A 24,975-nucleotide genomic window follows, 5' to 3' on the forward strand; every position below is an offset into this window, starting at 1 on the left:
CGGCGCAAATCGCAAAAGCCTCGCTTCTCCACGTTCCTCCTACCCTCTCACTCACCAAGCTTATTGCTGCCCACTGGACCTCCTCTTCTCGGCTCAAATGCCATCATCCTGAATCCCCCAATCCAGCAAATCCCGCATCCCGCACAGCCCAGCCCCCTTTCCCCCTCCCCCAACAATGGTCCGGATATCGGCCTTCGACGTGGAGCAATGGATGGACGAGTACGAGACCACCCCGGGCTGCCTCAACATCGCCGAGACCTGCGCCGCCTCCGTCTCCGTAAATGACCTAGTCACCCTCTCCGAAGACAAGCACGCGCCCGGCCCCGTCGACCTCTCCACAAAGCTAGTCTACGGCCCCATCCGCGGCTCCGCCCGGCTCCGTCAGAAAGTCGCGGCGCTCTGTAGCGGCGCCGGGGCCGGCTCGGATGGCTCAACTCCCGACGTGCTCTGTGAAGACGACGTGCTCATCACGCAGGGCGCCATCGGTGCCAACTTCCTCCTGCTGTACACCCTGGTGAACCCCGGCGACCATGTCATATGCGTGTATCCCACGTACCAGCAGCTCTACAGCGTCCCCGAGAGTCTCGGCGCGGATGTCTCCTTGTGGAGGCTCAAGGAGGAGAACGGCTTTGTGCCGGATGTGAGCGAACTCGAGGCCCTCGTCAGGCCCAACACAAAGGTAATTCATCTTCTCATTCATGACGACAGCCCTTTGGAACTAAGTCCGTTCATCAGATGATCATCATCAACAACCCAAACAATCCAACCGGCATACCCATCCCAACACCAGTCCTCGCCTCTCTCGTCGCCTTCGCCAAAGCCAGGGACATCGTCCTCTTCTCAGACGAAGTCTACCGCCCCCTCTTCCACAAGCTCTTCTCTTCCTCAAGCGGGGACGCGGATGTGCCCCCGCCCCTCACAACCTTTGGCTACCCCAAAGTCGTCGTCACAGGCTCAATGTCCAAATCCTACGCCCTGGCCGGCATCCGCATCGGCTGGATCGCCTCCGCAGAGAAATCCATAATCCAAGCCGTCGCCTCGGCCCGCGACTACACCACCATCAGCGTCTCCCAAATCGACGACCAAATCGCCTCCTACGCTCTATCACCACCCGTCTATGCGCCGCTTCTACATCGGAACGTCGGGCTCGCCGTTACCAACAAGGCTCTCCTTGAAGCGTTCATCGAGAAGCACGAGGGCGTGTGCTCCTGGGTGAGGCCGTTGGCGGGAACGACTGCGTTTATACGCTTCACCCACAGGAGCGGCGAGCCGGTGGACGATGTGCGGTTCTGCTTGGATGTGCTGAGGGAGACGAATGTGTTCTTCGTGCCGGGGTCAAAGTGTTTTGGTCATGGGAGGGACTTTAAGGGGTACGTGAGGATTGGGTATGTGTGTCACACCGAGGTGCTTGTGGAGGCTCTCGAGAAACTTGAGGCGTACATGCGTGTAGCGTTCCCGGAGTAGTAGGTGTCTGCTTGAAGCCATCATGACATGCTTGGCTATTCGAATGGTCACGCCACCTCATGAAGCATTTGACGATGTGATCAAGTTTTGATCAATACGAGTCTCAGGCCTCATACCTCATACGTTCTGTGCTGTTCAGGCAGTCCAAGAACCTGTTCTGCTGCCGACCTGTGTGCCACGGAGGCTTTATTTCTGGAGTTCGAGCAACGGCACATTGACTGACCCAAAGCTCTCACTGCCTCATCCAAGGAATCTTGACTCTTCACCCCTGCTAGTCGATGAGCGTTGCTGAAGCCGAAAGCCATGCACCGCCGAGATGTCTTCTCGCTTCCCATTCAGAACGCTCGAATTGAGACACATCTCTCTCCGGCACCATTTCAATACCTTACACCCACCCAGTCGAATCCTAGTCGTCTTTGCGAAGTAAATATAATTCTCGGTGCAGGTGTAGAGAGACCCCAAGACTCTCCATGTCATAACCGGAGCGGTCGTAGAGTACCCAGCTTTTGGCTGGTATGCCAGATTCCAGGCAGATATTCACCACGAGGAAGTCTAGAGATCTCCAACAAATTACTTATGCAGGAGATATTTCTCTGCAATTTATGCAAGAGCCATTTATTTTGATTCAGCTTGGATTTGTGGAAAGAAGGAAACATTATTCACGTTGAGATCATTGGTTGTAGAAGCTCCCACTACAAGACGTTGCGCGCGGTCTTTCTGACGTTGACAAAATTTGTTCTACAAGTCTTGTCGGAGGCCTTACAAACTGAAGCCCACGTCTCATTCCCCGCCAATATCCCCATCAGATAGATGCCAAACGGACATTCCTATGCGTACGTCTGCCTTCGTTCCTCTGGTATATCCGTATGAAGCATCACAGAAGGTACGTCGTTAACTTCCCAAGCCATGCTTTGGAAACCAGGCTTTGACCCTACACTTGAGTTCCTGGAAGCACCCAGCCGCTAACAGAAGGCTAAGCATAATTGAACTCATTCTCCCTGTGCTCAGAATTCGCTGAAAACTCATCAATAGTCTCAAGGTGAGCCCCATCACTCAGAGCGATCCTGTTTTTTTTTTCTGCTATGACTCTTGTGTCGATACAAGCCAGGGCCGCCTGATCGCTTGGCTGATGCTAGTTTTATCCAAAAAGCAATATCTCAGGCATACTCGCCCTTTCATCTGCAGTAGTGAGCCTACCTACACTGGATATCTTAGGCATTTGGGCGCACTCGATCACTGCTCCAGCCGTGACAGAAGGCATAACCAATCACCGCAAGATCATCAATCAAGATTGTGTTCTCTTATGGACGGAAAAATGACAAGCCATTTCTACGTTGAGCGCGTAGGCTACAACTGTACATGGCACAGCAACTTCTCTAAAAAAATCGCTTTGGTATCCTTTGCACTCGTTCAATCCGGAACGAGGTTCGCCAAACGCCGGTATCCGGTATGCCGGAAGACTATTATACAAACGAGATTCAAGACCTTGCCTCAGGAGGGCAAGTGCCCCGTCCAACCTGCATGTGTTTTCACCCTTCAAGACTTCGTATGTACCAACAAGATAGACTCCAGGCGTTCATTCGTTTGCAACAAGCTCATTGCCTTCAGCCGTAATCATCAGATTGAATATGGTTCGCGCGATCCCAGCTCAGGCCGTCACCTATCGTCGTGAGGCCTGGCACTGGAAGGTTCTATCACGATTTGCGGCACTTGCTGCAATCGTAAACTAGGTAGTCGTGGTACCCTTGAGCTCCGGCGCGAGTCTGCGGAGTTGTTCGTAGTCTGCTCATCTGCAGCCAGGTCGGCCATGCTCGAGGCAATGCTTTCCGCTCGTTGCTGGGCAGGGCCGGGGTACGTCGGCGGAGGCTCAATGCCAGGTTGAGGGGTGTTGCTCCTGGACCGCTCGTCATCCAGCGAGACTTCGTCGTATCCAGGTGGAGAGTAGATGGGCATACCAGCGTCTCCTACGTCAGCTTCAACGTCCGGGCTGGACCCTGCTCGGGTATCTAGGCGGGGGGTATCTGGTCGAGAATTCGCCCGTGATCTAGAAGCGAATCCTGGCGAAGGTAGGTCGCTTTCGATGCTCATTACAGAGCTGCCTCTCCTGTGGTTCATGGTTGATCCGGCCCCAGATCGGATTGAGGTGGCCGCAATACTGGCGGAGTCTGACAGCAACCCCATCCTCTCACTCTCATTGCTGTTGGCGCGAAGTCGTGTACCATCGTGACGAGCAACACCGAGGTCGGCGTAGGAAACACTGGAAACAGCTCTCTGACGTTCATTCTTCAGGCGTTCATGTTCTTCTCGGAGCACAGCGACGACGCTGTTATTGCTGGCAGCCCGAGCTCTGGATCGGATGTTGTCCAGAGCTACAAAGTCACCACGTTCCCGAGCTTCCCGGCGCTCCACTCTCCGCTCCTCCCGCTCAGCAAGCTCTTGACGGCGGGCTAGGCGAATCTGGTAAAGAGCCTCCATCTCCTGATCACGCAAATCCTCCTCTGTTTCTTCCGTGGGATATTCGATAACCACATCGACACCACCGCGTTCACCTTCGCGACCCAGAACTTGCTCGGTTTCGTTCGGATCAGGCCGATAAGCAGGCAGCGTCATAATCGAACGAATCGAAGTATTGCGGTTGACAGCGCTGTTGGGAGACCGGGCATCGGCCTGCGACTGATCGGCCGAGGCATCGAATGCGACAGAAGAGGGGCGGGATCGACGGCGGTCGGTCAGTCGCTCGGTAGAGGTGGAGTCTTCATCCTGAGCCTGGCGGTATCTGTTTCTGCCACCATTTTTCAATATTGATTTGAAAAAGCCACCGCCGCCAGGTTTCTTGTTGTTGCCGCGGGTAGAGCGCCGAGATGCGCGGAGGGAAAAGACGACAAAGGCGATAAAGATGAGGAGAACCAGTACACCGAGGATGACCTTTGGTGGTATGGCGTCAGCGGCTTGTTCTAGGGTAATGGAGGACGGGAAAAGAGTCCTTCACATGTCTTGTCACTTACAATTGTGGTAATTTTCCTGCCGTCGATTTCTTCACGACGTTGCAATGTCGCAGGGTAGCCGGTCTGGAAACCGGCGGAGAAGTCGAGTGGTATTCGCATTTTGAGGTACATTGCGTATAACGAGCGACTGGATTTCGACAGAGTACCGGAACGGAAGGGTCGGCGGTTTAAGGCCGAGAGGCGCTGGAGTTAACGGCGAGGCGGATTAAGGCGGGGCGTCCCAGCTGCGCAAAGCGAATAATAAGCGTCAGGACTGGGACATTGAGACTCGGTAATTGCAGGGGCGCTTATGGGGACGCGTTGGATTGGAGACGAGAGGATGGCGATACAGGTGATGGTCGAAGTGTTGTGGACGTGGGAGCAGTCGAGAGGTGATGTGGGAGAGAAAGAAGGAGGCAAGCAACAGTCGGTTGATTTGGCGGTTGGAGGTGAGATGAGGTGAGGTGAGGCGAGAAGACTGACGGGACCAGGTCCAGGCAAGGTGCAGGTTGGTACTTGGTAGGTGGTAGCGGCGCCGTGGTGGTAGTAGCACAGGGTCAACCTCGAAAGGTCCGGGGTTCCAGAAGCAGGCGGCGAGGTACGTATCCGTGCCCGTAGACTGGGTGTAAACTTGTGCCTCGTCTCTGTGCGCAGTGCTGTGCAGCGCAGTGGGACTTGGTGGTGAACGATGAAGGGTCCTTTCGGGTGGGTGAGTGGGTTTGATGGATCCGGGAAGGGTGTGAGCTTTGTGAGGCTGGGAGGCACGGAGCAGCAGGTCGGTGCCTTGCCCTCGAAGTTCTCTGTATCCGTATGCGTGCTTGGTCTTGGTAGCGATGCAGGAGGGAGGCGGAGGCGGAGGCGGATGGACGAGAGGCAGCAGCGTTGCTGGATCGGATCACCGCTGTCGATTGTCTCTTGGTTTGCCTGAGTAAGGTAATCAAGGTGGGTATCCGTAAGCGTATTGCGTATTGCTTGTTGGATGTTGGACGTGGGACGTCAGGATGACCGGGCTGGCGTATAGTGGACGGTTGAATAAGTTATGTGTATTGAATGATGGATTGATTGGCGTTATTTGGAAAAAAAAGCTGCAGTGATGTTGGTTGCAGAACCTAGTAGGTAAGGAGAAGAAGAGCAGAAGGAGGAAAGGTGAACAGGCAAAGCCTCGGTTGATGTCGCGGTCGAGGTTGCGGGTGAACCTGAGATGAGGACGAGGACGAGGACGAGGATTGCGGATGCCTCAGCGCAGCGCAGCAGCACCTGGGTACGTACTGTGTAAGGTAGAGCTTCGACGGAAGGCAGGAGGCAGGGACGCAGGCACGAGAAGGAGGCAGGAGCAGAGCAGGATGCAAAAGTGGATTGTTGCAGCTGCCCACGGCCGCGCCTGCAGCTGCTGTTGCAATTGCACCTCAGTCTGCGGTTGCCCTTCCCACCTGGACCCCGAGACTCCTTCTCTTCCATTCTCTCTTCCTGACATCTTTTTGGCAGACTCACTGGCCCTCACTCTCTTGCCATGTTTCAAAGGTACTTCTTCAACAACCCACTACAACGTGAGAAACGAGGTACCTCGCACAACAAACATCCTCCACTCCCCCCTCGAGGTGGGCCGCCTCGTAGCTTACCTTAGCGTCGCTCGTGTATGTTCCTTAGTGGGTGCCGGCGGCGGGAAGAATCTATGCGCTAACCTTGTCCAGGTTCTACGTTGCTCTGCGCGCCGCTCATCCCGTTGCAACTCTGCTTGAGGACGATGCAAGTCGTCGCGTCCTCCCTCTCCAATTCTCTGATGCGCTCTCTCTCTGAGGAGTAGTCTCTGGTGTCTCACGTACGCAGCTGCACTGGACCCCGCGGAACGGATTCGAGTCAATGGCCACGGCCTTCGCCGTCAATGATATCAGACAAGACAATCCCGACTGTTCTCAATGCCGCTCCGGGTAGACATAAGATGGCAGGCCGACCGAACCGCCAATGAACCAATGAACCAAGCTATCAAATCATTTGAGTTTACCCCAAATCAGCGAACGCCGTTCATCGAATCATTCTCGGCGTTTTCCAACGTACCTATCTGTGTACCCGTACATGAATACATGACACCGTCATACCTGCCTACTACACACTCCGTGCTCCGTACTCCTATCAGGAAGACTATCTGCAAACACGGCCCGGGCGAAACGTGAAGGAGAAGAGGCCTGTCCTCTGCGTCTGTCAAACTTCACTTGCAGAGCAAACAGCGAGTCTTGTTTCTCCAATCAACCCCTTTCCGCACAGGACGTTCAATCGAATCAATCTGTCTTCCTCCGGGGTTCACTGAGCAACAGGAGCTTCCATTCAAATCACCATATGACATCAATCACCCAAGTACGAATGCCAAATCAGGACCATCCATACATCTGCAGTCAATATTCGAGCCCATGGCCGCTGCGTTAGACACCTCCCAGGGGGCCCAACTTTCAGTCAGCCCAACCCAGACCATCGGGGCGTGAGGCAGTGCCCAGGGCAGGGCGGTGTTGGTGTTGGCGCCAGTCTTGCTCACCCGCTCTGCACAGGCACACAGGCTATGGAGACATCATACAGATTGGCGCTATCATCATCACTGGCGATCCCATCGCGCCGGCAGCCTGTCCTTGGGGCTTGACGTGTGGCTTGCGGCTTGCTGCAACGGTGTCATTCGGCCCTAAAGCTTCTGGCCCACGAAATGTCAAACCCCCCTCAGCTTTGCTCCATCGACTTCCCCGTTTCCTGTCTCTATTCAGGTCCACGGGTGACATCAGACAAAACCATCTCTCACGCCTGAAGAGTCGACGATGGGATTGATCTGTCCTTGACAAAAAGTTACTGCTCCCGCCCCTTCTGTTGATTTCATGCCCTAGGGCAGTGATTTCGCTTCCGTCGCCTGCCGTGTCACGAATTTAAGCATTAGCAGGGGCCTCCTCAGGAACGCCGTCGCTATGCCATGCCGCCATCCGGCTTGGGCTTTTCGATTGATTTGAACCCACTTGGCCAAGAAGAACTCGAGCGCTGTGTCTCCAGTTTTGCCCGGTACCGGTAAACTATTTCCAGCAACAAGCATCATGGCCCAGTAACAGTGCAACGAAAATCAAGCAACATCGACGCACCAGCCTCCAGAGGATAGTGTAGAGCAGCTCTCACCAGCCACCGACTGCTTCCCTCTCAGTACAATATGCGAACTAATCTGCTGCTCTGCCACAGCCCACAGACATGGCAAGCTGGCAGGGTTCCCCGGGACAGGTGAGATAGCGTGGATAGGATGTGACTTGCGAGAAGATTAACCGCCAACATTGGGGCTGCCTGGCAGCTCGCGAGCCAGTCAAGGAATGGCAGGGATGCCCCGCGGTCTCCAGCACCGCCTCATCTGCATCATGATGACCATGTGGCTGGGGACGGAGGGGCTGCCGCTTGCGTGGGCTTACTCCAGCGCTGCAAGCAAGTCATGTCAGCCCAGTTACCTCGCCATCTTCATTCTTCGAAAGCTGCCGCAGCCCTTCTCGAGGACATATCTCGCATGCTGTCCCTCGGGTTCAGTCAAATGGTTCCGAAATCAACACCTGGATACTAATACACGGTTTTCAAGACTTCCTCAAGGGCGCAACGCTATTCAGGAACGAAAGCCTAGCTATCATGCAAGTCTAAGACAGTTGCACTTTTTGTCTAAGACATTTCTGCACGCCGGCTTAAATCACCCAATCGCCTAGCCGCACCCTCTAATTCGTCCACCTTCGCGAGTAGCGCTGACAGGACTCAAGGAGAGAGAGACGACTGGCCATTTTGCAGAGCGGCCATTGCCTGTAGGGCAGCCAGCCGTGCCTCGGGTCGGACAACCTAATGGTTAGGCCCGTTGTGTCAGCTCATTGGAAGACGCCGTCCAGCGCAACCTCCGCGCGAAATCTGGAATCATTCCGCATTAAGGATAAGGCGAAGCAACGTTGAATCGGTTCTCTCAAGGTGCCACAATCTTGACTTATACGAGCCGAGGCTTGGTCTCAGTTCCGCTGTCAATGTCTTCAAGGAGAACGAATTCTTATGTACGGAGTATCCGAGCATATTTGTTAGTCCGGTTGACGACAAACCATGCGAATGAGGAGTATCAGAGAGCCTGGGGAAAGAAAGGCATCCTTCTCCATCATAGGAAAAAGGCAAGACGCTATCACACCTGGCAACCCCATCCCGCTGTTTCACGGAGACCCATCCACTGTCAGCTGCAGCTATCGCTCGCAGGATTTATCACCACACATTGCGGTCTGTATCATGAATCCTGCCAGCCCTCCACCACATGCCGAGACCAACAAAGCCTCATCACTTTGCCACTTGGAAGAAACTAGACCTGGGCCGTTCTGACGGAGCGACATTCCGGCCCCCAAAAGTCGCGAATCCTTCCCCAGGCGTGCCAGGCCACCACGTTGTCAATCGCATCCATGCATAACGTACGGGATACAACTGCCGATCGACAAGATACTGTGAGATTGGTGTACTTTGCTTGCTGCCTGCGCTGCCCATTCATGACAACTCAAAAATGGATGCTATCCCTGATGAAAATCGCTATCTACATCAATTCTAAACGCGCTTTAATAGTGGTTGGGAAGCAATGCCGTTGCCGTCTTTGAATGTGGAGCTGGGAGAAAGAATGCCGCATCGGAAAAGTACCTGAACCGAGATGGTATAAAAATTAAGAAGGGCGCATGTAACGCTCCGCTGTGAAAGTAAGACTGTTAGCTCCGAAGGCATGAATATAAGTTTCTACCTTGTCTTACTCGTGAAGTATGCTAACAGGGGAAGCGTTTGTGAAAATCCGTAACCTACAAACCCGCCAATAACTCATCCTATCAACAGAGCAAGCATTAGGGCTCTTGTTCTCGGGTTATCTGCATAATTCTCCCCGCATTCAGCTTCAGCGAGCAAATCTTGACGGCCGAACCGCGATCGGACATCTGCCTTGGAGAAGCTAATTGCTCTAGGGTCATCACACGCGGCTAGGATCTTCGTCAACGTCTTGAAAGGCTCTTTCTGAAGGATGAAATGCCACCACCAGGGCGAGGACAGAGTGAATAACGATGGCTCGTTGGCTCCTCATCATCGTTGGTAGCCTAGCGCTTGGAGGCGGCCGCCTCTTTTCAGCTTCACCCGTTTGAAGAGAAAGGGACGAAGTGGAGAGGGGGGCAAGAGTGTGTACCGGACCAAAGGCTCTGCTACAAATACCCAGTCTCTTTAGTGAGGATTGGATGAGATGCCTCATTGACTGGAACTCCGCTTAGCATTGATGATATTTGTGAGTATACACCCAGGCAAGAGCCCGACTTCTCAGCGAGGCACGTGGTATCCGGAATATTTGTGAACAGGAAAATTATCTATTGAGGTTACGTACTCAATGACCAAACTACCCAGAGCACCCAGGATTGCTCCCCCATTATGGAACTCAAAGAATAAAGCGAAAATCATCCAAACCATGAGTCGCCCCTTCCCCCTTTCCCTCACATCGCCATCACGTACCCCAATCACCCAAATTTCTTCTCAAACTTCCTAAACATCCCCGTAACACCCTTCTCCAACCTGCCAACATTCGCCTCCAGCCTTCCCGTCGGGTCCTGCTTGCCCGTATACCCCTTATACTTGCCCGCCTCCACCTCCGTAGGCCGATACGCCTGCTGGTGAATAGAGTAGTCGAACGCTCCCGGCTGCTGCTGCTGGCTGCCCCCGTTGCTACTGCTATACGAGTACTGCGAGAACCCGCCTGGCGGGGGCGACATCGGGGCCCCTGCAGCCGGGGGCGCGGAGGCCGCAGTCGTTGCTGAGGGTGGTGTCGGGGGAGTGGGGACGGCTCCGGCTTGCGGTTGGGGTGTTCCCTGCTGCTGTACTTGCGGCTGAGGCTGTTGAAGTTGAGGCGGCTGAGTAGGCGGCGGGGGCGGGGGCGCGAAGCCCGGGGACGAGGGGAACGGGCTGCCGTTCGCGTATGGGTTGACGAGTCCCGGAGACGCGAGGCCGCCGTGTACGGCTTGCACTGGCATCGTTGCTGCGCGCTGGAGGACGGGTTGGCCTGGGGGCCCACCAAATTGCGGCGGTGGGGGAGGGGGCGGGAGGTCGATTCTGCCGTGTCCCTGTGCGCTTTGGAACCCGGGAGGGGGGACGAAGCCTGGGGAGAACGGGGCCTGGGCGTCGTAGGCGACGGCCGCGGCTAGCGGGTCCGCGACACCGTCTTCGGGGGGCGGGGTCTTTTCTCTGTGGCGGATTGTTTCTGGAGCAGCTGGGGCAGCGGGGTTGTATGCCATTGGTGCGAAGCTCGCCGGCTGCTCTTGTTGTTGTTGATGGGCTGATGGCGCGGCGGCTGCGGCTGAGGTAGGTGGTCCGGCGAACGCTGAGCCGTTTTGCTGGTGCTGCTGTTGCGCGGAGGCGCCCCCTCTCGGAGAACCGTAGTTCGGGTCCGATATCGCGACGTGTTCTAGCTGTTGGACGACAGAGCTCACGGGTTGATGTTGCGTGTGCTGCTGGACATGGTGCTGGTGTTGCTGCTGCTGCTGAGGCTCATCGAGGATCTCGACCTGGGCGGGCGGGAGGACGAAGCGGATGCCGTTGACGAACTGGAGAGCGTCGTCGGCCTTCCAGAAGTAGATATCGAGCGAGTGGAGTTTGTAGTGGTACTTGTTCTGGTTCTGGGGGTCGTAGGTGGGCAGGTGCCATTCCATCTGGTCCGTCGTCTCGCCGACGATAAGGGTTACCATGCACTGGTGGTTGTACGAGTATCGAACGTGCGTCTTGTCGAGGACTGTGAATGTTGGTTAGCGGACGTGATACCATGTTAGCTCCAGCTGTAGCTGAAGCTAGATGTGGAAGCTACAGCTTCAGCCTCAGAGAGAGCTCTCGGAGCAAGATACATGGGTTTCTACACACATCCGTCAAAGGCATCTTGATCTTCGGTGCCGGGCTGGTTGGCAATCTCAATGCGCGCGCGGCGGTCGTTTGCGTTTTCGAAAAGGTAAACGTAAGATCCCTTGTCGAAGCGGTGGTGCGGCGGATTACTCGTCGGTGGGCCGTAAAAGTAATGAACGTCTCCGAAGCTGTTGAGAGTTTGAGACCAGTCAGCAGCCGCCATCGTTTTCTATAAATATGCGCCGCCCTTCAATGTGCAAATGAATCGCAAATCGCAAAAGCCCACGTGTGGTTTCGGATGTGGGTGTCGAGAGCCAGAGAGAGTGTGAGAGGGAAAACAGGCGAACAGGGCCAGGTAAGAAGACAAATGCGAGCTATCACGCTTCTTTACCACCTTTTGGGAAAGACAAAAAACCAACAAGAACATGAAAACTCACAGAGTAGCAACGTTTTCCTCTCCCGGCCGGGTCGCCATTCTCTAATTGTGGGATTGCTGCGAGCAGCCCCTCCAAACCTTACCTTACCTTGCCGAGCTTCCAACAACGCCAAACAAAGGAAGCTCCAAGAATAGCTTCCTTGCCTTTTCTCTGTCCAAGGGTTCGGGGCCACTCCCTGGGCCGATGATCCGATTGACAAGCACCAGAGAGGCGCGCAACTTTCTCGGGGGGTGTTGGGCGCTGGCAAATTGTTACCCCGCCTCGGTCAAGGTGAAAGGTAATGTAGCCAAGGGCGGCAGCGGGTACGAATAGAGAACCAACAGAGCTCTATGTTGCGGGCGAAATTGGACAGAAGATGTGAGAAAGTGTGTGTGGCACCTAGTTTATTTCAGGAACAAGATGAGTGAGAGGTAAAAAAGGGGAGAGAGTTTCGTTTGAGGAGGAGGAGGTGGGAAAGATGGACTGTTTTGCGCCGAGGGTGTCGAGGTTTTGTGTAGCTTGCTTACTACCAGAACAGACCAGTCTCGACGATCCAAAGCTCTCTCTCTCTCTCTCTCTATTCCTCTCGTGTGATCAATCACCCAATACCCCTCTAGTCCTCTTCTCTCTCTTTATCTTGGTACCACTCAGTAGCCAGACCGCCTCAAATACCCCCTCCTCTAGTAGGATGAGCAAAAAAACAAATTCGCAAGTGACAAAAAGGAAGGACCAGGCACGCTACCTTACCTTGGGGGTCTTGCGACTTCGCAAAACGCCTATCAACCCAATTGTCCCCGCCATTCTCCTCCAAGTCCCAGAAGCTCCCGAGCTAAGGTAGAGACCATGCGCGTGCCAGGCCCTGCTTGCGTTACGTCTGCTGTGAAATACATGGGTGGTGAGCTGCAGCTGGTCGCATCGACTGGTCAACTCGGCGCTTAGAAGATGTCGGGGACAGCCAATCAGGTGCTCCGGCCGGGGTTGTGTACTGCGTAGAACGGACAGTGACGGGAGAGTGCCGTCGTCGGGGAGTGGGGTCCGAGGTGCGCCGTGGAGCATGGACCTTTTTCCCAAGGTGAAGAAGATAAGATAAGAGGTGGTGAGTGAGGTGAGTGAGGTGGCTCGGTGAGTGGAGGTGAGGTGACCGAAGTACCTCTGCCTTAGTCATCAGTCGACAACGGCTGCGATGGGCGTGTCCAAAATTTTGGCGATAGCTTCCCTGCGGCTTTGATTGCGTGGTGACGGATTATTCTTCGCGGTACCACTGGAGCCAGCCAACGCGCAACGCACACTCCTTTCGAATCTCACAAACTGAACACCATTGAACTGATCGTCAATTGACATCAATACAGTAAGCTCCCGCCCATCAATTGAGCTTCAACGCAAAATCACCAACAGCGGTCCCTCACAGCACCGCGACAACTTCGACGACACTCCCCCCTCGAACCCCGATTCCAACCGAAAACAGAACACCCTCCCAGACCGAGAGCCGACGGCTCCCCAAAGCAATCCAAAATGGGTGGCCTAACAAACGTAATCAACATGTGCTCCCACCTCCAAAACGCCTCCCGCGCACGCCTGGGCATGACCTCCGTCACAAACACAAAGCAAAACCTCAACCTCGCCCTCGCCCTCCACCGCTCCGGCTTCGTCTCCTCCCTCTACCGCGGCGGCCCGACCCCGCCTGCGCCCGAAGACCTCCTCCGCGACCCGGAACCCGTCACCTCGGCCAACGTCGCCACGCGCCGCCTCTGGCTCGGCCTCAAATACTGGAACAACGAGCCCGTCCTCCGCGGCCTGACCATGGTCACCAAGCCCACGCGGCCCATCAACGTCCACATTGAGGACCTCGAGCTCGTCGTTCGCGGGTTCCCGACCAAGAATGGCCTCGTCAAGGGGTTGGCGCTGGGGGAGTGCCTGTTTATTTCTACGGATAGGGGTATCTTGGAGGCGAGGGAGGCGCTAGCGAGGAAAGTTGGCGGTATGGTACTGTGCCGGGCGAGATAAGAAGGGGAACATAAGGCCTTGTTGTAGGTCAGCGGCGAAGAAAGATGGCCTTTTAGAGAAGGGAGAATTTTGATAGCCACTCCCTACGAGGAGAGAGCACCTGGGCCACGGGCAAAAGGAGTCTTGGGAAAAAAGAAGACACCACAGGGCAGGCGTCGAAGTCAACACGTTACTGCTCTGTAGGAGCAATGTCCTCCATATACTGTACAAAAGTTGTATTCTAGAGAAGACACGAACACACCATATTTGAAGCTTTTCTGTTCCGTGGCCAGATTGCAGCGACATCTGCTCTTGGGGAACACTAAGTCCGAGCTGCCTTTTAACAAGCTATGGCTCACCCGCGTAGAGAAGAGCATTCAAAACTACACACATACCATGCAAAACTACTGAACCTTTTAAATGTCCAAAAGTCAGAACAATTCTGTGCGAGTGGTATTCATTCTCTATAACTGATTTCGGGCTCCAGACACCAACTTCTCCATGCTCCGGAACTTTGAAATTTCTCACGAAGTAATTTACGCCTTTTTGTCGGTCAGGTATCATGGTACACCCCAATGGTTTCTAAAACTATACAATCACCTCCGCCACTCTTCGACAGAATTCTTTTTTTCATGCAGTCTCAGTCTTGACTTCTGTGGTCGCCTCAACAGGGGCCGGAGTTGACTCCGTCTTGTCCTCCTCCGCCGCTTCCTTCTCATCGGCCAGTAGCTCCTCGAACTCATCCGGGCTCTTAAGCTCTTGGTCCTCGGCGTCTTCCTCCTTGAGGTCGAGCGTGGCAGTCTGCTGGACGATGTCATCGAGCTCGGGCTCCTCAACACGCTCTTCAGTCACGGCCTCCAGCTCAGGCACCACGGTCTCCTTCTCCTCGACAGGAGCATCAGCCTCAGCCTCCTTGGCCGGACTAGGTTCAGCCGCAGTCTCCTCGATAATAGGCTCTGGTGTGGCCGGTGCCTTTGCCTCTGGGGTTCTCGGTGCCTCGGCGATGGCCTCGGCCTCTGCGGTCTCAACGACATTCTTGACTGGAGCATCCTTCTTGCTAGCGAAAGGGCTGCCTGTGCGGCTTCCCGCCCGTACCGCTGCCGGTCGAGAGAGTGCTCTCTTGGGACTCCTTGAGGCGGAAGCCTTCTTGGCGCTGCTCGGCTTTGCGCTCCTGCTTCTAGGAGGGGTAACGGGAGCCTTCTCTGATACCTTTGAAGTCGAGCTCGCCGTGGGTCGCATCATGCGAGCCAGGAAACCTTCGTCGACCTCCCTATCTTTCTTGGTAATGGGGTGGTCCTGAAGGGGCTTCTTTGGCGGCGGGCCAATGCTGGGCCGGGGCCGGTTGATGACTGAGTTCTGGCGCTTCAGAGTCTTGGGCGGCGCCGCAGCACCGGGCGCGCTCGCTCTGCTAGCCGGGCGGCCCTGGCTGCCAGAGGCGCGCGCAAGGGTTTCGCGAGGAGCTTCCTTGACTCTTTGGACGGAGGCGGCAGTCGGGGCCATCAGCGAAGCAGGCAGCTTCACGGGCTTGGTGGGCGACTTGACCTTGGGCTTGACGAAGCCAATGCCGCTGGAGGGAGAAACCTGCACGGGCGCGGGTTTCTTGCCGGCACCTGCCGTTTTCGCAGCGGACTTGGGGGTCGAAGTCGCCGGCTTCTCGGCCGGCTTCTTTGCGGCATCGTGCTGAGCCTTGGGGGCGCTCGGCTTGGAGCCCCCCGTTGCTGTGGTAGGGGTCTTGGCAGTGACTGGAGATCTCAACGGTGTCTTTGCTCTCGTGATGGTAGCGGGAGGTGCCAGTTTCGCCAGGGGTTTGGTGGTGGTCTTTGTGGAGTTTTTGGGAGCCGTGGACCCGGCGGTCTTTGCGGCAGCTGTTCCATTGGAAACGTTGTGGTCGGGCGACATTTGCGTCGGGTCGCCTGGGAGTAGCTCTGGCGTAGGCGTTTCGATGTCTACGTGTTTGTCGGGATTGTGGCTCGGGTGGTTGTTCAGAGCCCCCAAGCTACGAGGGGAGGCTCCGTTTGTCGGCTTGTCCGTGTCGGGGCGGCGAGGTGACTCGGGAATGGGGCTGCCGACGATATTTGTCTTGTAGCCCCCGGAGGTGTCCTCGGTGGCCATTGTCCTATCAGAGAGGCCAGATACAGACGCCTCTCCCTCGGTATGGCTGCTGAGCCTTCGCTGGGACACACTCGACTCGTTGCTGGGATCTCGGCGGAGTCCTACTCTTCCGTCCTTTTCAACAGCAACAAAGCTCGTTCGAATCTTGGAGAGTGGGCGGGTGGATGATAGAGGGGGAGTTTCGGTGCCGTCTGCAGAGGTATCAGGTTAGTTGAAATGCGTACACGATGGATAGATGGTGTTTGGAGAGTCAAGCTGAGCAGTTCTATGAACTGGGAAGAGGTCGATAAAGCAAGCTCGCCGAGAGAAGCTGCGTCCATTGCCATGGAGCTAAGAACGGCGGGGGAACTTACTGGAGGAGAGGCCAGGGGACCTTCCCCGATCCGGGGGACTCGAGTCGGCTTTTTGCTCGAACATTGCCCGGAGGTTCTTAACGGCTGACATGGCGGCGGTGTTGAGTCGCTACCGAGCGACTTCTTTGCAATCAATGTGTTGGAGGAAGCTAGTGGGATACGTGGAAGTTGCGACGGGTGGATCGTTTCGAGACAGAAGTTTAGAGGCAAGAATCGCGTGCGCCAGGCGTGGTGGGTTACAATGGCGGACTCGAACGTTGAATGTTGCCGGAAAGAAGACGCATGCCCGGTCAGTCCTCGTGTTTGCGGAGGAGTCGGTATACAAATCGAGGTCGAAGGGAAGGAAAGCTGCACTTGAAGTCGCGACACAGCTCTCGAGGGTCGTCGAGGCAGAACGGCGCAGGGGGGTTGGACGGGGCTCGTCGCGGCGGTGTCAGTGCAGTGAGGCAGACACTGCCCAACGGCTGGAGGATTTCGAGTGTTGGGCAAGAATTGGTGGAGGAAGAGCGAGTTGCTATGACAGCTGGAGATGCATGATCAACAGTAGGTCGGGGGGGTCTTGGTAGTTGAAGCAGTCAAACAGCGGACTGCAGGCGATTGATTGTTGCGGTGGATGGTGTTGTATGCAGTTTGTATTGGGTGATGTGTTGTTTGGATGTCTCAGCCAAAGTCTCGTTCGTCTCCAGGCCTCGGTAGGTTGTAGCTCAGAGGTGTAAGGTGTAAGGTGGTCAGTCCCGTCGCGCGTTTGCGTGTCCGTGCCGTCCAGATCAGAGAGATAATGCCGGTGATGTATGGGGGAGAAATGACGAGAGTCGAAAGGTGGGTGGTTCGAGAAGGGGGAGACTCAGGGAAGTGAGGTTTCTGGCCTTCAGGGCTGGCATTTAAATTACGGACACCCCATAATCATAATCAGAGGCGGAAAAGGGACGGCCGACGTGGATATTTGGGCAATGGGCGTGTGACTGGATCGATCCAAACGAGCCAAAAGAGCCCACCGCCACTATTAATCGCTCTCTACCGAGTAAATCTGTCTGTCTGTCTGTCTGTCTGTCTGTCTGTCTATGCTGAACTATCCAGGACCAGTTATCCATCCATTACCTAGTTCCATACTTGATACAGCTACCTTACAGATAGAACACTTCACCATACTGCGTCGGGGGCAAGGGACTTGGACTGGAATTCAGGGGTTCCCATAAACGCACAAGCTCGCTCTGCTACCACGCTACCAAACCGTCCCGACGCGCTTGCCAGCCTGCCAGATACAAAGTTGCACTCCTGGCACCTTCACAAGGCGGTGGGATGTTATGTAAGACAGATGTATTGACACACTTGGGTACAAGCTAAGGTACGGGTGCTGTACAAGGTACTTGAAGCTTGAGTGGAGCAAAGATATCCAGTTTTAAGATACCTCAAGCGTCTGTAATGTGTAAGGATAGGTACTTATGCATCTATACAGCACCGGTGCGGACATGTGCCTCCTCTATGCAGGATGTCTGCAGCAGTGCAGCAATCCGCCCCGTGTCACTGGCCCTGGATCATCCTCTTTCGCTTCTCGAATTCGACTGCAGGGACCCCGAGTGGGAAATCCATTGGCTCGGCCGGGGTCAATTTACCAGAGAACATGGTTCTGGAAGGAAGCTCATTTCCTCTGGGCCACTGCTCTGGTATCAGAATGCAGCTTCTCCAGACACGTCAGTACACTACGGAACTGATTGAATGGCAGTGACTCTTTGGTTTCATCATGTAGAGTGGTGGGTAGTTACTGGCGATGGGCCCTGGGATCTCATCGCTGGCCCCCTTTTCTAAGGTAGCTTGGGTTCTTGTGATTGCCCGTCCTTTGGGCCTCAACAGTCTACGAAGTAAGAGTCGGGAAACGGAAGAAGCCAACTGGCCCCCAATGACGCCCCTCACACCTGAAAATTGGCGTTCTAAGCTAGTCGGGAGATTGTGTCAGCGATGGCCGTGCTAAAAAGCCTCAATGAGTGTATCTGCTGGACGGTTCCTTCGGAAATCGGGGCACGGGCAAATTGAACGAGACGAACAGGCCTGCGCCAGTGTCAGTCTGGCAGTCATCGGAATCAGCTAGCCGGAGAGCAATGACTCTGTTCCGGTTCGTACCTGACTAGGCGGATTGGCGTGACGGTTGGTGGCCGTTGATTTCGAATTATCAAACGTTCCCTCCTGTGTATTTTCTCTCTTTCTTTGTCTGTGACTTGGTGTTTCTGAACAGCTCCGTTCCTTCTCGCTGTCTTTCCCCTCCAAAATGGGAAGCTACGTATCGGGATACTTATGCACGGTCTCCTGTTTCAGATAGCCTCTTCAATCTCCTATCCGTTTTGTGCATTAGTGCGCAATCTGCAGAGCCCATCGTGTATCTTGTAACTGCATGCGGTTTGGCTTACCGCCTTTTGTCGTCTATCGTGCCTTAGCTCTGGCCCATTATACAGGAACATAATGCATTATTCGTTGAAAAGAAAGGGGGTCCTTCTCGAGCCCCTCAGACGCGCGGGGACAAAGGAAAGAAAAAGACACGCAGGTATCGTACAGCAGCGGAAGGAGAAAAAAGTTAGCATTGTTGACATTCAGTCCCGTTTCATTGTTGCTACCATGTCCGGCTGCTCCAGCAACTATGAGTAAGGCCCCATCTCCATTATCAATCAAGAACCTCAAAACTACCGTCATGTTTTTTGCCTCGCGTGCCTGTTCAATGTCCGTAGTGAGGAGAAGTTGTGTATCTGGAACACTTGAACCCGGGAACCCCTCTTCAGTCTACCCAGTTGTTAATCACTCCAGTCTCGATCCCGCCTCCGATATGTGTCCTAGCCGTGTCCACCAGCAGTGGCAAGTGAACATCACCTCCCATCTCGGGACGGAGACACGGAGGGGAAGGAGCAAGGACTGGACTCAAGGGCTCCAGCTTCTGGGGGTGGTCATACCGCTCCCCGGCGCGAGGCGAACCTCCCGTCTTCTGGAAGCTCGCAGTAACAGGGAAGAACCGGGTTTGGGGGCCCTTTTCCCGCTCTTCGACCGTCTCTTTTCGACACGCTAAGAAGTGCAGAATGTGGGGAGGAAATTTCTCACCAGTCTCGGCCCTTGCTCCAGGTCTACCCATAGGCCATTCCTCACTCTTTTCAATGAGCTTTCTCATATGCTGACTGACTGGCTTTCAATGTACTGTGTACTGTCCGTCCCATGGTCGAATTTCGGCGACGGGCATGTAGATATGTTTTCCGTCTCAGAGGACGGTTCTCGTGTTCACTCATAGCCCGCAATGGACAAGGCGGATGGATGCTGACAAAATCGTGGCTGACAGCGCATCAATCCCCAAGCCTGCCGAAGCCAAGTTCCAAGTTAAACTCAAAGCCCACGACCCGGTCAATTGTCGCGAAAGCGAATCAAACAGAGTCCCAAGACGCGCTCCTGGTGCTACTGTGCATCCCAGATTTGCCAATGTAACCGTGACTTGACGCAATAGTGCGGAATCAACCGTGTTCTAGAGAGCTCCGATGCACACCCGCAAAGTACGTACCGCGGCTAAGGTAAGCCAGTAAAGGCAGTGAGGACCCTGGGGGATCTTGTCAGTGCCGACCACCAATTGGTCGCTCGCCGGATCGGCCCTCGGTGTGCATGGCCCGTACCTCCGATATCGACCGTGCAGGTGAGGTGGGCTTTTTTTTACTTTTGCGACTCATTCTCCTAGAGCTTCTGCTTCAACATTCCCTCATCCATCCGTCAAACCAGCACTTTGGACGCCAATTGACGCCCATCATGTCTGTCAGAACTCTTAGAATCGGTAAGACTATCTTTGAACAGGACAATTGACCTGTTTTCGTCCTGTAACCCACGTTAACACACTTACCCACAGGCCTCATTCCCGGTGACGGCATCGGCAAGGAGGTCATCCCCGCCGGCCGCCGCGTCCTCGAGGCCCTCCCCTCCTACCTCGGCCTCAAGTTCGAGTTCACCGACCTCAAGGCCGGCTTCGAGACCTTCGAGCAGACTGGTGCCGCCCTCCCCGACAAGACGGTTGAGATCCTCAAGAAGGAGTGCGATGGCGCCCTCTTTGGCGCCGTCTCTTCCCCGACCACCCCCGTCAAGGGCTACTCCTCCCCCATCGTCGCCCTCCGCAAGAAGCTCGACCTCTACGCCAACGTCCGCCCCGTCAAGACCGTCCTGACCGCCGCCAAGCCCATCGACATGGTCATTGTCCGCGAGAACACCGAGGACCTCTACGTCAAGGAGGAGAAGACGTACGACGGCCCCAACGGCAAGGTCGCCGAGGCCATCAAGCGCATCTCCGAAAACGCCTCCCACCGCATCGCCGCCATGGCCGGCGAGATCGCCCTCCGCCGCCAAAAGATCCGCGACGCCGGCGCCGCCAGCATCCACTCCCGCCCCCTCGTCACAATCACCCACAAGTCCAACGTCCTCTCCCAGACCGACGGCCTCTTCCGCGCCACCTCCAAGGCCGCCCTCGCCGACCCCCGCTTCGCCGGCAAGGTCTCCGTCGAGGAGCAGATCGTCGACTCCATGGTTTACAAGCTCTTCCGCCAGCCGGAGGACTACGACGTCATCGTCGCACCCAACCTGTACGGCGACATCCTCTCCGACGGCGCCGCCGCCCTCGTCGGCTCCCTCGGTCTCGTGCCCAGCGCCAACGTCGGCGAGGGCTTCGCTATTGGTGAGCCCTGCCACGGCAGCGCCCCGGATATCCAGTTCCAGAACATTGCCAACCCCATTGCCACTATCCGCTCCGCCGCCCTCATGCTCGAGTTCCTCAACGAGGAGACCGCTGCCGCCAAGATCTACGCCGCTGTCGATGCCAACCTTGAGGAGGGCAAGCTTCTCAGCCCCGACTTGGGCGGTACCGCTAAGACCACTGAGGTTATCGAGGATATTCTCCGCAGACTGTAAGGTGGTGGTGTGATAGTATCGGATGAAATCTTTCTTTTTTAATCTTGAGAGGCTGAATTCATGAGGACTGGATGTGGCAGTCGACATGACGGTAGTTGCGCCTTTGATACCTACCATATTACCCAAAAGCATATGTTTCTTGACTTGACTCGAGCCAGTGTTCTGTGAATGTGCATAACGCTGATGTGAAAAGACGTCAAAGGGCTGAGAGGAAATCAAACCGTTCTGTTGCTCCGCCATTCATCAAAGCCTGAACAGCGTGGACTGGCCAAGCAACGGTTTCATCTCAGCCCAGAAGTATTGGGCTTCGAAAGACATGGAATACACACTCACGAATAAACCACAACCACTCCACCCCTGCATTCATAGGCCATAATTCTCTAGACGGAAAGCAATGAGCGCCGTCTCAATGTGTCTATGACCTAGTGGTGGAAGTATTCACGCATAATTGCGTCCCGTAAGGGTTGCGAGTTCGGATTGGGTGATCCTACATAATGCCCCAGACAGCTCATTTTTTTTTGTATGTTTTGATATGATCCTTCAAGAATCCCAACATGAAAGGAAGCACTTCATTGATTTAATGTATTGGCAGAAAAGGTGTATTTGCAGAAAATCAAGAAAGTCTTGTATTAGGGCGGCGTCTATGCCTTGTACGCATGACGCGATTCGTCTCTTTATGGACGAAGATGGGTATCATTCCTCACCAAAACCACATCGCACCAACTATGGCTCTTCCAAAAGCCCCTGTTTCTGTATCAAAGCTCCTCTACTGTATTCCATTATCTTCAACTGCCTCGTTGATGCAAAAAGTCGCGTAGCCGAAGAAGATCTGATGCCGCCTCAAGACCACTCGGACTTGCGCGGGTCGAATCTGCGGCAGTGACCACACTCGCAGATGAAGCCGTACTTGTAGTAGAGCACCGAAGGGTCTTGGCCGTATGAGATAGTGAGCTCCTCGCCCTCTTCAATGACCCAGTCCCTGACAGTGAACACAAGAGACTCGTGACTGGCACGGTACTTGTAGTCAATCTTAGGCAAGCATGAGTGATTGAATCGGCCCGCGACGGCGAAAAGACCAGGCATGTTCCTCTTATTACCCGACTTGGATGGGACATATGCCGCGAAGCTGTCATTCAGTCAGGTTTAGAAGGTTGAAGAGAGAATGGGAAGGACCAGGTGACCTACGCGTTCGTGTTCCAGACCGCTTCCTCGTGAGTCTCGCCATCCCGGCCTTTGTGGCCAAACATGTTGTTCGCGATCAGGCGCTCCTTCTCCGGCAAAGACCCTACAGACGTGGTCACGTCTGCGTAAATTGCATGGTAGAGGGCCTTTTCGACGAGGATCTGGTCGCCCTTGTACAGCTTCTTACTCGCGAAAGCGCCCCAGCCAGCCGTAGGAGACTTGCGAACCTCGAAGAACTCGTTCGAGAAGATTGACAGCCTCTCCTTGGTGTCTTTGGCGTTCTTGTAGGTTGTGAGAAGCGGCAGTTCAGCAGGCTGAAGAAGGATTGGGGATTCAAGCTTGCCGAAGCCATGGCTGTAAATTGTTAGGATAAGTAGGAAGTATTTTAAGGAGAAGACTTACCCTTGGTAAGGTCCTTCGGAAGTGACGCTGCTGGCACTTGAGCTTTGCGACCAATCTTCGTAATAGCCCTCCTCAAGCTCGTAGTCCTCATCGTCATCATCATCATCTCCATTATCATCACCATCGACCACAATGCCTTGCGCAATGTAGACAGTCTTCCAAGTAATCTGGGAGTATGGAAGAGGGGGCAGTATTGAATCGATGAATGCCTGGAACTCTAGGAGTTCAATTTTGATTCTCTGTGTGTGATAGCTGTCAGCCCGGTCCTTCTATCTTCGGATTCCAAGGTCGCACTTACCTCAAGCGGCTTGCTCAGGCTCAGGATATTATTGGCCATTTTAGCTTCGACGGCAAGGTCAAGGACAGCATAAAGGCTGTATGTGTCGGTGTGAAATTTTGTCCGGACTTGAAAGTCGACAAAGAAGTCGTCGCGGGCCATGACATATCTGTGAGGATGAATCGCTCCAAGAGGGAAAGAATTAATGACCTCCATGGTAGAAATGAGGTAGGTTGATGATGTAGTTGGATGATGTAATTGGGAAGTTCACACTCAATGTGATCCTGGGTGCCCAATCTCTTAAATATGCTCTCCTGCGGTCGCTCTTGCTTGTTTTTCTTCTTGAAGCAATCAAGGGAAAATGATCGGTGATGTTGCTAGAGGCTGGAAAGTAAAGCTTGATGCTGTGGTTCCAAGAGCTTATCCTTGTTTGTGTGGTTGGTGTTGGGGATTGGTCCAGATCAAATGACCGCAACCAAAATGAGAAAGAAAAAAGTGTTGGCTGCACAGAACATATTTTCGTCAGCAAAATTTCAGTTGCCAAAATGTTGCTGCTCTTGTTGTCAAGCAATCATATCACGGTGTGTCAACATACCGAAAGAAGTGTGTGCCAGGATTCACGTGAGACGAATATACCCGGCGGATATTCAGAAGCAGAAGCCTGGTGGGAACAAAAAAAGAAAAACAGAAGATAACCAACAACCTCAATGTTATAGAAGTCGAAGAAAACTGTTACTTAGCTGTCCCTGTTTTGAAGCAAAAATCTCAAAAGCTGAGCAGAGGAGGTGAAGACCTAATGGAGAGTGAATAGAAGATTCAAAGAGCTTTATTTAATTGAGGCCGTTAAGTAGCTTGGATGGCTATATTCAGCTCGTATTCATTCCTTCCTTTCCTGATCTGATGGCCAAAGTTGGGAGGTACGACCCACCCGATATTATGAGATTAATTCTCACGGCAGGGGCGAGCAATAGCAGGTGGTAGTTTCCCACATCATGTTTTATAAAAGTGAAATAAATACAACCCAAGGAACAGCGTGAGAGCCTCATAACTTCGCTTTGTTCAAAAATTCTTCTATATAAACCACGACTTCTTTCATATGGTTGTGCTGAAAGAACAGCAGGTATGGATCGTTTCTCAAGAGGGAGGAAACCGGGGACTAAAACTCAGTCTGATTGGATTTTGAAGTCAGTCACCTTTCACTAAATTAATCATCTTGAGTACTGATGAGACTTGAGACTTTTGAGTATTACTCAAAGCACATGTCTCCAACGATGAGGTCTCCCGAATAAGGATGGAGGGGCGTTCTTGAGACCAGAGACTCAATAGGTCAACCGACCCGTTAAGGCAGTATCTTTGAGAACGAAGCTCTCAGAAGAAAGCCCTCTGTCAGCACCTCGGATTCTTGAAACCTCATTTTTACTTCCTGCAAGTCTCGCTTGGAAGGGGCCTTTGAGTAGGTAGGTAGGCACATCCTCTTTATAGATGTCTTGCTCTTTATGTAACCACTGAATAGTCTTGAGTTGACTTGCTCTTTATGTAACCACTGAATAGTCTTGAGTTGACGACAACGGAGTATGCAATAGCAACATGAACGAAGGAAAGAAACGCTGACAGAACGAGAAGCACAATAACAGAGGATCATCCAGTAGAATCATTGGCTGAAGAGCCTACTTGGATGGAATCGCTTCAGCATATGTGGTTGAACCCAACCCGTCAGCTTGAGCCGTGCCGCCGTACCGATCCAGCCACTCGACTGCCACCCATCGGCCGGCCCAAACCCGCGTCAGCGTCTCCTGGTGTAGAGAAATGGCGTCCGAAAACTATGGCAGGCAAACAAGACGACAAGCCAGGCACCGGCCGGCGCTACGCTCTGCATGTGTTACAACGCAAGCCCGGAACCGGAAGACGAGCCGATTGCGACAATGCTGCTGCTAAATGCAAGTGTTCATCCGTCAACCATGGCCCAGGCGTAACGTCGCAGATTTCAGCCAGCGCCCTCAACAAACCGGGCGTTG

General features: G+C 54.2%; 9 protein-coding genes across 9 annotated transcripts; 3 read left to right on the forward strand and 6 right to left on the reverse strand.

Annotated features, from left to right (window-relative positions):
- Positions 1-175: 175 nt before the first annotated feature.
- Positions 176-1,464, forward strand: CABS01_12872 (aminotransferase class I and II; the record flags this gene model as incomplete). The annotated part of the gene is made up of 2 exons (XM_060546224.1): positions 176-679; positions 736-1,464. The coding sequence occupies 2 exons, from the start codon at positions 176-178 to the stop codon at positions 1,462-1,464; spliced, it is 1,233 nt and encodes a 410-aa protein (XP_060395613.1).
- A 1,656-nt stretch (positions 1,465-3,120) lies between these two features.
- CABS01_12873 (uncharacterized protein) lies at positions 3,121-4,580 on the reverse strand (the record flags this gene model as incomplete). Its single annotated transcript, XM_060546225.1, has 2 exons — positions 3,121-4,389; positions 4,470-4,580. 2 exons carry the CDS (start codon positions 4,578-4,580, stop codon positions 3,121-3,123), a joined length of 1,380 nt encoding a protein of 459 aa, XP_060395614.1.
- A 78-nt stretch (positions 4,581-4,658) lies between these two features.
- On the reverse strand, positions 4,659-5,922 carry CABS01_12874 (uncharacterized protein; the record flags this gene model as incomplete). The annotated part of the gene is made up of 2 exons (XM_060546226.1): positions 4,659-5,419; positions 5,718-5,922. The coding sequence occupies 2 exons, from the start codon at positions 5,920-5,922 to the stop codon at positions 4,659-4,661; spliced, it is 966 nt and encodes a 321-aa protein (XP_060395615.1).
- Positions 5,923-9,952: 4,030 nt separating this feature from the next.
- Positions 9,953-11,544, reverse strand: CABS01_12875 (uncharacterized protein; the record flags this gene model as incomplete). Its single annotated transcript, XM_060546227.1, has 2 exons — positions 9,953-11,217; positions 11,343-11,544. The coding sequence occupies 2 exons, from the start codon at positions 11,542-11,544 to the stop codon at positions 9,953-9,955; spliced, it is 1,467 nt and encodes a 488-aa protein (XP_060395616.1).
- A 1,705-nt stretch (positions 11,545-13,249) lies between these two features.
- CABS01_12876 (uncharacterized protein) lies at positions 13,250-13,741 on the forward strand (the record flags this gene model as incomplete). Its single annotated transcript, XM_060546228.1, has 1 exon — positions 13,250-13,741. One exon carries the CDS (start codon positions 13,250-13,252, stop codon positions 13,739-13,741), a length of 492 nt encoding a protein of 163 aa, XP_060395617.1.
- A 609-nt stretch (positions 13,742-14,350) lies between these two features.
- On the reverse strand, positions 14,351-16,276 carry CABS01_12877 (uncharacterized protein; the record flags this gene model as incomplete). The annotated part of the gene is made up of 2 exons (XM_060546229.1): positions 14,351-16,023; positions 16,186-16,276. 2 exons carry the CDS (start codon positions 16,274-16,276, stop codon positions 14,351-14,353), a joined length of 1,764 nt encoding a protein of 587 aa, XP_060395618.1.
- A 2,673-nt stretch (positions 16,277-18,949) lies between these two features.
- On the reverse strand, positions 18,950-19,333 carry CABS01_12878 (uncharacterized protein; the record flags this gene model as incomplete). Its single annotated transcript, XM_060546230.1, has 1 exon — positions 18,950-19,333. One exon carries the CDS (start codon positions 19,331-19,333, stop codon positions 18,950-18,952), a length of 384 nt encoding a protein of 127 aa, XP_060395619.1.
- Positions 19,334-19,953: 620 nt separating this feature from the next.
- Positions 19,954-21,099, forward strand: CABS01_12879 (homoisocitrate dehydrogenase; the record flags this gene model as incomplete). Its single annotated transcript, XM_060546231.1, has 2 exons — positions 19,954-19,978; positions 20,051-21,099. 2 exons carry the CDS (start codon positions 19,954-19,956, stop codon positions 21,097-21,099), a joined length of 1,074 nt encoding a protein of 357 aa, XP_060395620.1.
- An 840-nt stretch (positions 21,100-21,939) lies between these two features.
- Positions 21,940-23,176, reverse strand: CABS01_12880 (uncharacterized protein; the record flags this gene model as incomplete). The annotated part of the gene is made up of 4 exons (XM_060546232.1): positions 21,940-22,225; positions 22,285-22,635; positions 22,684-22,922; positions 22,982-23,176. The coding sequence occupies 4 exons, from the start codon at positions 23,174-23,176 to the stop codon at positions 21,940-21,942; spliced, it is 1,071 nt and encodes a 356-aa protein (XP_060395621.1).
- Positions 23,177-24,975: the final 1,799 nt, after the last annotated feature.

Source organism: Colletotrichum abscissum, assembly GCF_030869225.1.
Source record: "Colletotrichum abscissum strain IMI 504890 chromosome Unknown Scaffold_40.1, whole genome shotgun sequence".
Classification (NCBI taxonomy): domain Eukaryota; kingdom Fungi; phylum Ascomycota; class Sordariomycetes; order Glomerellales; family Glomerellaceae; genus Colletotrichum; species Colletotrichum abscissum.